The sequence below is a fragment of the Maniola hyperantus genome, chromosome 5 (genome assembly GCF_902806685.2).
Source record: "Maniola hyperantus chromosome 5, iAphHyp1.2, whole genome shotgun sequence".
NCBI classification, from domain to species: Eukaryota; Metazoa; Arthropoda; class Insecta; order Lepidoptera; family Nymphalidae; genus Maniola; species Maniola hyperantus.
Window position 1 is genome coordinate 14,127,033 of NC_048540.1, and position 12,759 is coordinate 14,139,791.

Below are 12,759 nucleotides of genomic sequence, written 5' to 3' on the forward strand. Positions count from 1 at the left end.
CCGGCACAGGTTTACACCCAATACCTAAGGCGGGAGAAGGTGAGTATAAAGTCTCCTTCTTCTCCCCTGTCTTCTTTTGCGGAGCGGGTAGGCGTCAGCGTCCAGCTCTTGTTCCCGCTCTGCGGCTCCTTCAGTGATATGTCAGTTTCACAGAAAGAGGCCATGTGCCGCTGAGGTCCCCATGCAGGGCTGTACCGCCTACCACCCACGGCACAAACGTGTCGCCAAGATCCGCGCTTAGTAGTGGACTAGCGATGGGTGGAGATGATGATGATGATGATAATGAAAATGTGTTTATATTATTCCAGATCCAAGGCAAACCAATAATACAGCAAAGAATACTACCCAGTCCGGCTATCTCGATCAACCTGCCGAGATACGATCGAAGCACTGCAGCACCTGGAGATGAAAACAGCAATATTATATTCAGTCCGTGGAAAGCGTTCGGGCCTTTTGTTGATACTGTACAAGTAAGTGACAAGTTCTATTTCACTATGATCGCGATTGGTTGTGTTAGGAAGTTTATTGATGAGCGTTGACGCGTTTGTGTGTATGTAAACCGCGTCACGGGACCGGTCTGAGATCTATAGGGCGCACTTTGACTTTTCTCAGACTTAAGTTTGAGTTAAAACGAGACAGATTTATGTGAGAGATGTAGTTCTGTCTTGTTTTAACTCTGTCTTAAGTCTAAGCAAAGTCAGAGTGCGCTTTAAAGATCTCACCCCGAGACTAGACTGAGGCTAAGATCTATACAGTCTTTAACTACACATGCAAAAAATACGCCGATCCGTTGTTCCATTGCGACGTGATTGAAGGACAAACCAACAAACACTTTTCGCATTTATAATATTACTAGCTGACCCGCCCCGGCTTCGCTTAGGTGGAATTCAGAAAATCGAGGTGGAGGTTGAATTTCCAAAAATTCTGAAACACATATTTCTTCATTTGTGACCGAAATCCCAAAAACCAATTTTCATGCTAATATCTTGAAAAATGACGGACTTTCATACAAACCTCCATCCCCCATTAAACCCACTTAGAGGTGGAATTTCAAAAAATCCTTTCTTAGTGGATACCTACTCTTTACAAAGAACACACTCTCAAAATTTCATGTCTCTAGGGCCAGCGGTTTAGGCTGTGCGTTGATATGTAAGTCAGTCAGTCAGTCAGGACTTTGAATTTTATATATATAGACGGGTAGTGATATGGATATCTAATTCTATGTGAGCACTCAATCATTTTATCGACGCAACAGAAGCATCTGACTTCGCTATAAAATTTTGAGCCTTAATTAATCACAGCCTCATTTCTATTTCGCGCATGAAAATATAAACAATAGCCCGAAAGTAATCTAAGGCGTAACTAATTCATGTCTCGGCGGTATTCGGCGATTCGAGATTTTCTCGCAACAATTATTATACTCTAATTGGTTACTGACAGTGATTAATGTTGCCTCCCTAACAAACGATGTTTTGGCTCTCAATCATTTCGGTTTCTTGAACATATTCATTATCGCGAGTAATACAGCCCATTGTTGTCTCGATGAGTGGCCGATAAAGTTATTATAATATCATTCGGATGAAACTGCTCTGAGAAATCTTGAATGTTTCTTCTATGATAATGTTGTGATAAATAGTTTAAGCATCCACTTTCTTTGTTATTAAACGGGTATCCTCTCAAAATGACAAGAGTTTCGGCCATCATCATCATAAGATGCCACGCTGGCCAGTGCGGATTGGCAGACTTCACACATCTTTTACACGCATCTAGATACCTCCCGAATAGAAGACCATTAGAATAGAATAGAAGGCCAACATAGACAATATTGCAATGTTTTTATAGTCAAAAATATGGTATTTTCTGACAAATAACAACGTTGCAAAGTTACTTATCTACGGATTATTATCTAAAGATAGATTCATTAATAGCCGTCCACCGCTAGATAAATAAACGCCTCTTGGATTTTCCCTCTCTAGTCTCTACGGTTTTTTACTACTGATTCATTAGTAGGTATTTTAATTTAATTTATATTTTATGTAATTTGTACCAAAAACATCCATACTAATATTATAAATGCGAAAGTGTGTCTGTCTGTCTGTCTGTCTGCTAGCTTTTCACGGTCCAACCGTTCAACCGATTTTGATGAAATTTGGTACAGAGTTAGCTTATATCCCGGGGAAGGACCTAGGCTTTTTTTCATCCCGGAAAATTGATGAGTTCCCACGGGATTTTTAAAAAATCTAAATCCACACGTACGAAGTCGCGGGCATCAGCTAGTTTACAATAAAGAGAAAGAAGAGAAGAAGAGAGTAAAAGTGAGTATTTGATTAGCAAACGCCTTAGACGCGGGGACGGGAAGCTAATCTCATAGCAATGAAGACAAAATAAAAGCCTCAATAGCTTAGCTGGCGCTTAGTTGAAGGGAAAAGGGGAATATTAGGCATGATTAGCATGGCTAATATTCTTTAAAAAAATGTATTTACTATTATAGAACGAAATACAACAAACGCCCTATTTTGTCAGATAAACATATTTTCCTATTTATTTCCAGGATGGAGAGATACTGCCGAGTCAAGACACGGTCATGTTTCCAACGCAGAAAGGTCAGGACAACATGGATGAAGACATCACTGATCCTATACCGACTGTAGAGTCATCTAAAAAGGTATAGTTATCGTTACCTAATATATTAATTAGATTCATTTTAAATTATAGGTCGTAAAATCTCCAAAAGGCTTATATTACCTGTTTCCCTCTAACGATAGTGGGTGTCAGGAATCATCACATCATTCATTCATCAAATTGAAGGCTCGGACTTGATTCAGACTGTTTATATAAATTTTAATATCAATGGTGGAATAAAAAACTCACATGAACTCTTTTTAGAGTAGTCTGTATATATACTCGTATAAAAGGAAAAGCTGACTGACTGGCTGACTGACTGACTGACCTATCAGTTCAAACAGTTCAAACTACTGGACGGATTAGACTGAAGATGGCTATTGTGAGGTAGACATCCGTTAAGAAAGGATTTTTGAAAATTCAACCCCTAAGGGCTCGAAGTTTGTGTAGTCCACGCGGGCGAAATCGCGGGAATAAGCTAGTCGTGCAAAAAGTTATTTTTGGTCCGTGTTATTACATTAAATATCATAATCTTTAAGTAATAGCTCATCATCATCATGATCAACCCATCGCCGGCTCACTACAGAGCACGGGTCTCCTCTCAGAGTGAGAAGGGTTTTGGCCATAGTCTACCTTTGCTGGCCAAGTGCGGATTGGCAGACTTCACACACCTTTGAGAACATTATGGAGAACTCTCAGGCATGCAGGTTTCCTCACGATGTTTTCCTTCACCGTTAAAGCAAGTGATATTTTAATTACTTAAAAACGCACATAGCTCTGAAAAGTCAGAGGTGCGTGCCCGGGATCGAACCCCCGACCTCCGATTGAAAGGCGGACGTCCTAACCACTAGCTACCACAGCTTAGTAATAGCTAATTTAATGTGAGTAATAACTCACATTAAATTAATAAACGGCTTCGACGAAATGTCCCAAATCAAAACTAACCAACGCGAACGCGGCGTCTTTGTAAACTTGTGCAAATTGGATATTCAAGTTATTCAATAACTTCAATATCCACACAGCAGATCGAACTGGCTCAAACTACTCAAAGTTTAAGACAACAAGACAAGAACTGAGAACCCAACATCCTTGCCGCTAATGTCTTTGAATAACTTTAATTATACAAGTTAGTAGTTAATTACACATTATCTCCCATCTTGTACCTTAAAGCATCGTCCAAACCTGCGCGAGCAAACTAGGAAGCGGGAACCTGAATTTCGTGGCGGTCGCCTTTCATGATAATATTTAATGGTGCCTTGCACACTTGCGCGATTACAACGCGATTTGACCGCAACTGCAGAGTGGGACGCACGCATCTAGTGATTAAAGTAATCTGTAACAATGCACTAACAGATGAGGTTTGCGATTTGCATTGTAGTTGTGTAGGGGTACACGTATAGATTGGCGTCGTGGGAGCTCCCGCAACGCGACCCGCATCCCGCGTTCATGACACGCAGGTGTGATTTGAGAGTATAAGAAAAATAACTATACTCTATCCGCGGAAAAAATTAAGTATAGCAGTCTCTCTGTTACCTTTTCCCATACAATTGATAGAGGCAAAAGCCTCAGTGGGTGTTAACTAATTTGAGTCACCAACCAATCACAAAGGTGTATGAAGTTTCTTAATCCGCACTTGGCGTGGTGAATATGACGCAAGCCCTTTTCATTCTGAGAGGAGCCCGTGCTCAGTAGAGACCTGGCAAAGGATTGCTAAGAATGGTGATGATGTTTCTGTAATCAAAAATATTTTACTCCTTTTTCTCTACAGACTACCACCTATAGATGCCTAATAGCCGAAGATCGCCAAACGTAGGCAGTTGCTTAGCATAAAAATTGGCCCACGCCCGTTCCCCATTCCGCACATTGTCTTGATTGACTTTTGAGTCTACCAACAACAAAACATTCTCTCCTGCCCCCGCCAACATTTTACGATTTTGTTTTCATGCAAAACCTTGTGTATGCGTACTCTTGAGGTTGAATTCTCTGTGTTATACATATCTTACACCCGACTATACTGACGTAACTACGTACGTAGTCACGTCGACTAAATAGCCCGACTAGTTTCGCACCCATCCGGGGTCCTTTTTCACTTCTCTCTTTGAATTCTCTGTGTTTTTCGCTAACCTAATTTTATTTGTCAGGTGGCATCAATAAGCCAGCTGTCCTTCATGGTGAGGCCGGGCAGCTTCGAGCGAGGCCAGCTGAGGCTGACCTGCATCTCCACAGTGCACTCCGTGTACAACGAGCAGGCGGAGCTCGTGATAAACGAGGAGCGGCCTCAGATCGCCTCGGTACTTGGTACCAGGGACCGGTCCTCAGGTATGTAGTAACAAGGCTTGATTTATTTCTTAGGAAAAAATCTGCCGCGAAACTAGTAAAGAACATCGATATAAAACTTTTTTTTTTTTTTAAGAATATTAGCCATGTTAAATGACTAATATTCCCCTTTCCTCTCCAACTAAGCATCAGGCTTGTGCTAGGAGTAGGTACGACAATAGTGCAACGGGCGGGGTTTGAACCGTTGACCTTTCGGTTTTCAGTCCATTCCTTTACCCGTTGAGCTATTGAGGCTCTATAATGTCTCTAATATAATAAATGACGAGATATGGTCAAACGAACAAAAATTTTCACGGGTTTGGAACCAAATAAATAAGCGCCACCTCTTAGATACTAATGAACGACCCATTTGAAATCCAGACGTCACTGAGGCTGCATTGGTGCTAAAGCAGCACTGAGTCGTTGCCATATTGTTTGTTAAATAGTCATGTCCATAAGAAGTAATTTATATAAGTCAATGATAAGAAGCATTTTTAAGATTTTTTATCCACTTACAGGTAATCAAATAAGAATTTGAAATCTTTAAGAATTTCATTCATCTTTTAACAATTTTGCTCTTCGTTTTCTCATTTGTTATGCCAGATTTCTGTAAAAATGTGTTTCAAAGATTCATGACGTCTTTAAACTCAATCAACTTTAAAATTACACATTTCTACAGAAATCTGAAAAACTACAGACACAGATAAATCTAAATATATAAATGGAAAAGGAAAAGGAGGAAGGACTGATCTATCAACGCACAGTTCAAACTACTGGACGGATCGGGCTTTTTGGCATGCAGAAGGCTATTATGACGCAGACATTCGCTAAGAAAGGATTTTTAAAAATTCCATCCCTAAAGGGGAAATTCAGTGTATTAAAATTTGTGTAGTCCACGCGAACGAAGTTGCGGGCATAAACAAGTTTGCTCATAAAAGAATGACTAAACTACACATCCTACACTGAATCAAAATTTTCTTTTATATATTTGTAATATAGTTGATTTAACACTATTTGATTCGTATTATGCCCATTCATCACTGTAACGGCGCGGCGTTGAGCCTATCAAAAGCAATATACCATTGCATTGAAGTTATAAATTATCGTTCGAATATAAAATTGTTAAACGCAGTTCGAGAAGTGTAAAATTATATTCGAAAATGTAATTTAACGCAGCGATTTTGTTGCCGTGTTTAAAATGAGATTCGACATTAATCAACTATAAATCACGAATGAATCTGTTAAAACCTTTATAGATCGTTTAGGTTCAGTGCACAAGCTATTTAATACATTATTTATGATGATAATGCATAGTTTGTTTCAAACAAATTTGTTTTCTATACAACTAAAAATCTTGGTATACCGTTTCATGTCCGATGCGTGAAATCGAGCGTCAAATGGTTTCCGTTAACTTTTTTTTAAATATAACTAGCTGACCCGGCGAACTTCGTACCGCCTAGCAGTAATTCTTTTTCAAGCAATTTTTTTAATTTTTTTTTCTGTAAGAACCATTCTCGTACTTCAAGGAATATTATAAAAAAGAATTAGCGAAATCGGTTCAGCTGTTCTCGAGATTTACGCTTGGCAACACATTCAGCGATTCATTTTTAGGGTTCCGTACCTCAAAAGGAAAAACGGAACCCTTATAGGATCACTTTGTTGTCTGTCTGTCTGTCTGTCCGTCTGTCTGTCCGTCTGTCAGATTTCTTGTCAGATCAATTTGGCAGGTAGGTAGATCTTATAGCTGACATTTGGGGAAAAATCTGAAAACCGTGAATTTAGGGTTAGATCACACAATAAAATTAAATTGTGGTTATGAACTAATAATTAGTATTTTCAACTTTCGAAGTGAGTGACTATATCAAGTGGGGTATCATAATATGAAAGGTATTCACTTGTACATTCTAAAACAGATTTTTATTTATTTTTATGCATCATAGTTTTTGAATTATCGCGCAAAATGTCGAAAAAATACGACTGTAGTACGGAACCCTCATTGCGCGAGCGTGACTCGCAATTGGCCGGTTTTTATATATATAGAGATTATACATCATGTCTGCGAGTACTTAGAGCGCTGACTGAGAGTACTACTTAAATGGGCTTCAAAAATCAACGAATTAAATAGGTGTTAACGTGTATAAAAAAAAGCTCTTATAACATCTGAAGATCGACTTAAAACTGTGAAAATATTCTTCAGAAGAAATACCTAATTAAAAACGTAATTAAAAGATCTCAAAACTACTCTGCACAAGTGGGTGCAGCAGTGTGATGAGCTAATTACACGAACTTTATTTTTATTTCATTAACTGTACGCTTAGTATAAGATTTTACTTCTCTCCAACGTTGATAGTATTTGAGAGTCGATAGATACACTTTAGCGTTGAAATAAAATTGCCCTTAACTGCCTTGTTTTTATGCTCAAGTTTGTACGTTGCGAAATTAAAACCAATCTACCTACTGAATTTTTGACTTTAAATCGAGAAGCTTTAGGTTCATTTTACTTTTTTGTTCTCTTGAATTCTTCGACTATCGAATACTATCAAAATTGGCGAGACGTAAAATTTCATATTAACTGGCACTGATATGACTGATGATGCAGTAAGATGGAAACCTTCGCTCTAGAGTCTGCAATTCATATAATATGCAGGTAGTATTGAATCAAACGTAACCCATACTAATATTATAAAACTCGACGATGCCCGCGACTTCGTCCGCGTGGATTTGGGTTTCAAAAATCCCATGGGAACTCATTGATTTTCCGGGATAAAAAGTAGCCTATGGCTTTTCTTGAGATTCAAGCTATCTCTGTATCAAATTTCGTCAAAATCGGTTGAATGGCTGGGCCGTGAAAGGCTAGCAGACAGACAGACACACTTTCTATAATATTAGTCTGGATATGCAAAGTGTGTCTCTCTCTCTGTATGCTATCTTTTCACGGCCCATCTATTTAACCAACTTTAACGTTTGACGGGCATAAGCTACTACTTACTTATCCCGAAAAAGTAGGAGTTCCCGCAGGATCAAAAAAACTAAATCCATGCAGATCACGAAGTCTCATCTAGTTGCTTTACAAGCTCATGCCCGCGACTTCTTTCGCGTGGACTACACAAATTTCAAATCTCTATGGGCCTATTTCACCCCCTTATGGGTTAAATTTTCAAAAATTCTTTCTCAGCGAATGTCTACGTCATAATATCTGCATGGCAAACAGATCCGTCCAGTAGTTTGAGCTGTGCGTTGATAGATCAATCAGTCAGTCAGTATTTCCTTTTATATATGTAGATACAGAGTTCACTTATTTTAGACCATTTTATCATCAATTATAATCAACAAAGCGCAACAGCTACTAAGCCAAGGCTCACCTAGAGCCTTGACTTAGGCAAGAAAACTCCGCCATCGGGGCCGGTCAGAAGCAGCTTACTTCCAGCTCTGAACCCCCAAAACCCTCATGTCCTTCTCCACTTCGTCTATCCACCTCCGACCTCTAGTCTTCCTCGGCCTCTACGACCCTCTGGTTTGCTGTCCAATAACTTTTTCGGTGCTCTTGGGTACATGCGCTGTACATGTCCTGCCCATCGCATTCTTAACGCTTTAATGGTCTTGACAACATTCGCTTCCTTACTTACCTTGTCTTCAAACCATTTAATCCAATACAAAATACCGCGCACGCGTTGGTGTGCATTGAATTAAGCCGTAGTGAAACAAGTCAGGAAATAATCCCTTACACAAATTCCATTCCAATCGATGTGGCAATTCCCAAAGTCTAGCAGCGACTGACGCGGAGATCGCGAGGAATTTTTATATTTCGATGTAAACACTGCCTTTGAATACGTAGAAAGCAAACCAATCCCGCTCTACAATTCAAATATTTACCGCTACTGACTTGCAGTGCAATTTTCGTCGAGAACTTTCGGGGCGAAATGCGAGTGCTTCCTGGCAACTGAATAAATTCATAAAAAAACGCTTCCTGTGGCAGGGTAAAGTAAATATCATTAAAACTTAAAATGAGAAAGTTCATTACGCTGGTCTAGAAGTTTATGTGGCGTAAAATATTATGTAGGTATAGTTAATAGAACTACTATGTAATATACAAGTAGAATATAAAAAACTTTATTTTATTCACATTATCAATTCATAATATCGGCAACGGATCGACATGATTTTTTGCATGGGTATAGTTTAAGACTTGGAGAGGGAAATAGGCTACTTTTTATCCCGAAAATCAAAAAGTTCCCACGGGATTTTTACAAACCTAAATCCACGCGTACGAAGTCGCGGCATCAGCTAGTCATTAATTAATTTATCAAACTATTTAATTTAGATACTTAATTAATAAAGTTACTAAAACTAAACCAAAAATAAAGCAAAATTCATTATAATCTAGAAGCGGCAACTACAGCGCCACCTTGCATTATTTGAAAGTCTGTATACAAAGCAAAGTTGTGAATGCATCGCGAAGTTCGCGCGGCGGGTGCCGGAGTTGGGACTAATTAAGTTGTTTATTAACACTGCAATAGTTCACACGCTGCACTGTGGCCGCTGTGGGAACTACTGCAGGTTTCGACTGTTCAAATGATGTTCTATCTGATCTGTGATCTAATCACATCGCACTTCACACCAATATTACAAAGACGAATGTTTGTATGTGTCTGTGTATCAATATAAATCGATGGGGACTTTTCACAATTAATAATTTATAAGTATATTGGTGTTCCCAACATTAGCCCTATGCGAGTTATAGTACCTAACCTTTAATGCTTATTTTGACCAAACTATAATATAATTTATATCCCCTAGTGTGAAATAAGCTTTACGCTATTCTTGATGCAAGATATTATACTTAATTTGTTTTAATTTCTGTTAATACTGGTTTAACGTAGAAGTCTGAAAAAGTGACAGACAGACAGTTTCGCATTTTATTTTAAAACAAGCGACCCGCCCCTGCTTCGCACGGGTATCTTATTACAATTTTCGTAGGGATGTTTTTGAAAATAGAATATTTATTTATTTATTTATTTTATTTTTTACATCTTATTAGAACGGCAGTGCCACTTACACTAACTAGATAATTAATAATAAATTTAAATACAAATAAAGGTACAAGAAAAAAGACATAAAATACAAAACGATAAAAAATCAAAGGATTTTGAATATGTACGCTGAGAATATGTATAGTCTATGTCACTCAGGAATAATGTAGCTTTCAACTGGTGAAAGAATTTTCAAAATCAGTTTAGTAGTTCCAGAGATTATCCCCTACAAACATAAATTAGTAGGTATGGATAAGCTTTGTATACAAAGGTGTCTTACACAAGCTGTCGGTAGCAACCGTCAAGGCGATAGAGCATACACGTGAGCAAACCACGCAAACGCCGTATTTGCACACCGCACTGCCGTGCAAGTATTGCCGATACATTGTCTATACATGAACTAAACATTACCTTTGCTCACTCGGCCGGAATATTCAGCGTCGGCAAACAGCCTCGATATCATAGCTCTAAAGCCAGCAGCGGCAAATATTTGAGTGATTGCCTGCATGTATGACGGTTTGCTGGCGGCTTTATATGGGACGGAATTCAATGATATCCATTATCCATGGTATGTTTAGGCGGCCATGTTTTGTTAGCGAGTTATATTGTTTTGAAGCAAAATCTGCGTTCATTTTTCTATTTTACAATTATTACGAGCTGAAATAGGTAAATAGGTACATGTGAGTCGAAATTATGAGAAAATAAAAAGTTTATTTTATTTATTATCTATCACAATGACGTGGTACCTAGTCCTAGCTTGGATTCCTAGTCAACTAAATCAAAATTGTCTCTTACAGGTTCAGTTGAATCATAGTTGAATGCTGATGTTATGTCAAACGTCTATTTATATTATAGTTTAGATCCGTCAGTTTGATTAAGAAAGAAAAGAAAGAAAGACGTTTATTTACATAACTGTGCCACACATCACATCTTAAAACTAAGAGCTAGTTCCGGCGCTTCTTCCACCTGAGAACAAGCATACAATTACAACTGAACATACTGAGAACAATTAGAGATAATGTCACAGGAAGATGCACGCAAACGCCGTATTTGCACATCGCACTGCCGTGCAAATATTGCCGATACATTGTCTATACATGAACTAAACATTACCTTTGCTCACTCGGCCGGAATATTCAGCGTCGGCAAACAGCCTCGATATTATAGCTGCGAAGCCAGCAGCGGCAAATATTTGAGTGATTGCCTGCATGTATAACGGTTTGTTGGTGACGTTATACTCGCTCACTACAGGGAATTCAATGATATAATCCGTGGTATATCTACGGCTATGATTTGCTACATCGCGCTAGAAATGCTTGAGATGTTATTGTTTTGCTCGCAGAAGACACACCACTAATTTTTACCTAACGCTTGCTTTTGAACTTGCTTTTGAATACAAAAAAAAACAGGTCAAGTGCGAGTTAGGCTCGCGCGCCGAGGGTTCCGTACTAATGTCGTAGTTTTTCGACATTTTGCACGATAACTCAAAAAATATGATGCATAAAAATAAATAAAAATCTGTTTTAGAATGCACAGGTAAAGCCCCTTCAAATTATACCCCACTTAATGTAGTTATCTTACTTCGAAAATTGAAAATTCTAATTTTTAGTTCATGACCACAATTTTTTTTTTTTTGTGATGTTACCACGGTTTTCAGTTTTTTTTTCCTAATGTCTGCTATAAGACCTACCTACTTGCCAAATTTCATATAAGGGTTTCGTTTTTCCTTTTGAGGTACGGATCCCTAAAAAAACTACTTACCACCACATAGATTCTGTATATTGCATGTACAAGTACTATCCAACACACCTAGTTTCGCTTTCACCAAAGGTTGCCTGCCTGGTGGAGATTTCTCTGACCAATAAGATCGCCATTGCATACAATAATTGTTTTTAGTTTTTTTTTTTTTATTTTTTTTTATTCAGATACAAGTTAGCCCTTGACTGCAATCTCACCTGGTGGTAAGTGATGATGCAGTCTAAGATGAAAGCGGGCTAACCTGGAAGGGGTATGGCAGTTTTTATTAAACCCATACCCCTTTGGTTTCTACACGGCATCGTACCGGAACGCTAAATCGCTTGGCGGCACGGCTTTGCCGGTAGGGTGGTAACTAGCCACGGCCGAAGCCTCCCACCAGACAGAGTTTTTAGTTTCTTCATTTTTGTCTTGTTAATTTCATAATTTTTGTGTGCAATAAAGTTTTCTATTTATCTACATAAATACTTGGAGTTAGTATTACCTACTTAATAATTGCGGTAGTGTAGTATATTATACTAATAAATAGAGAAACACTGAACATGGAGAAATCTACAGTTTTTTTTGGGAGTGACCTTGTATAGTGAGCTTCAATGGGGTGCTCATGATATAAAGACACTAGCAAGAAAACTTAGATCAGCAGCTTTTGCTGTCAGGAAAATTAGATAATTTACCTGCATTACGATGTTGAATACATGACTTATCCAAACTAATCTATATATATAAAAGGAAAAAGTGACTGACTGACTGACTGATCTATCAACGCACAGCTCAAACTACTGGACGGATCGCGCTGAAATTCGGCATGCAGATAGCTATTATGACGTACCTAGGCATAAAGTGTTAAAATAGGGCTTTGAAGTTTGTATGAAAGTCTGTCAGTTTTGAAGTGTCTATAAAGAAGTTTTGTAGTTAATATTTTTGCAATTAGCAGTAATATTTTATTTAAAGCTCATAATATGTTATAATGTCATAGTTAAAGATCAACCCTAAGGGTGTAAAATAGGGGTTTAAAATTTGTGCAGTCCACGCGGAC

The 12,759-nt window shown here is 38.3% G+C and overlaps 1 protein-coding gene across 1 annotated transcript in view; it reads left to right on the forward strand.

Annotated features, from left to right (window-relative positions):
• LOC117982145 (uncharacterized) overlaps positions 1 to 12,759 on the forward strand; it is a 328,575-nt gene that overhangs the window by 267,571 nt on the left and 48,245 nt on the right. The window contains exons 6-8 of the mRNA XM_034968440.2: positions 309 to 470; positions 2,552 to 2,665; positions 4,764 to 4,941. Of these exons, the coding sequence (XP_034824331.1) occupies positions 309 to 470; positions 2,552 to 2,665; positions 4,764 to 4,941 (454 nt within the window). The remainder of the gene's footprint in view (positions 1 to 308; positions 471 to 2,551; positions 2,666 to 4,763; positions 4,942 to 12,759) is intronic.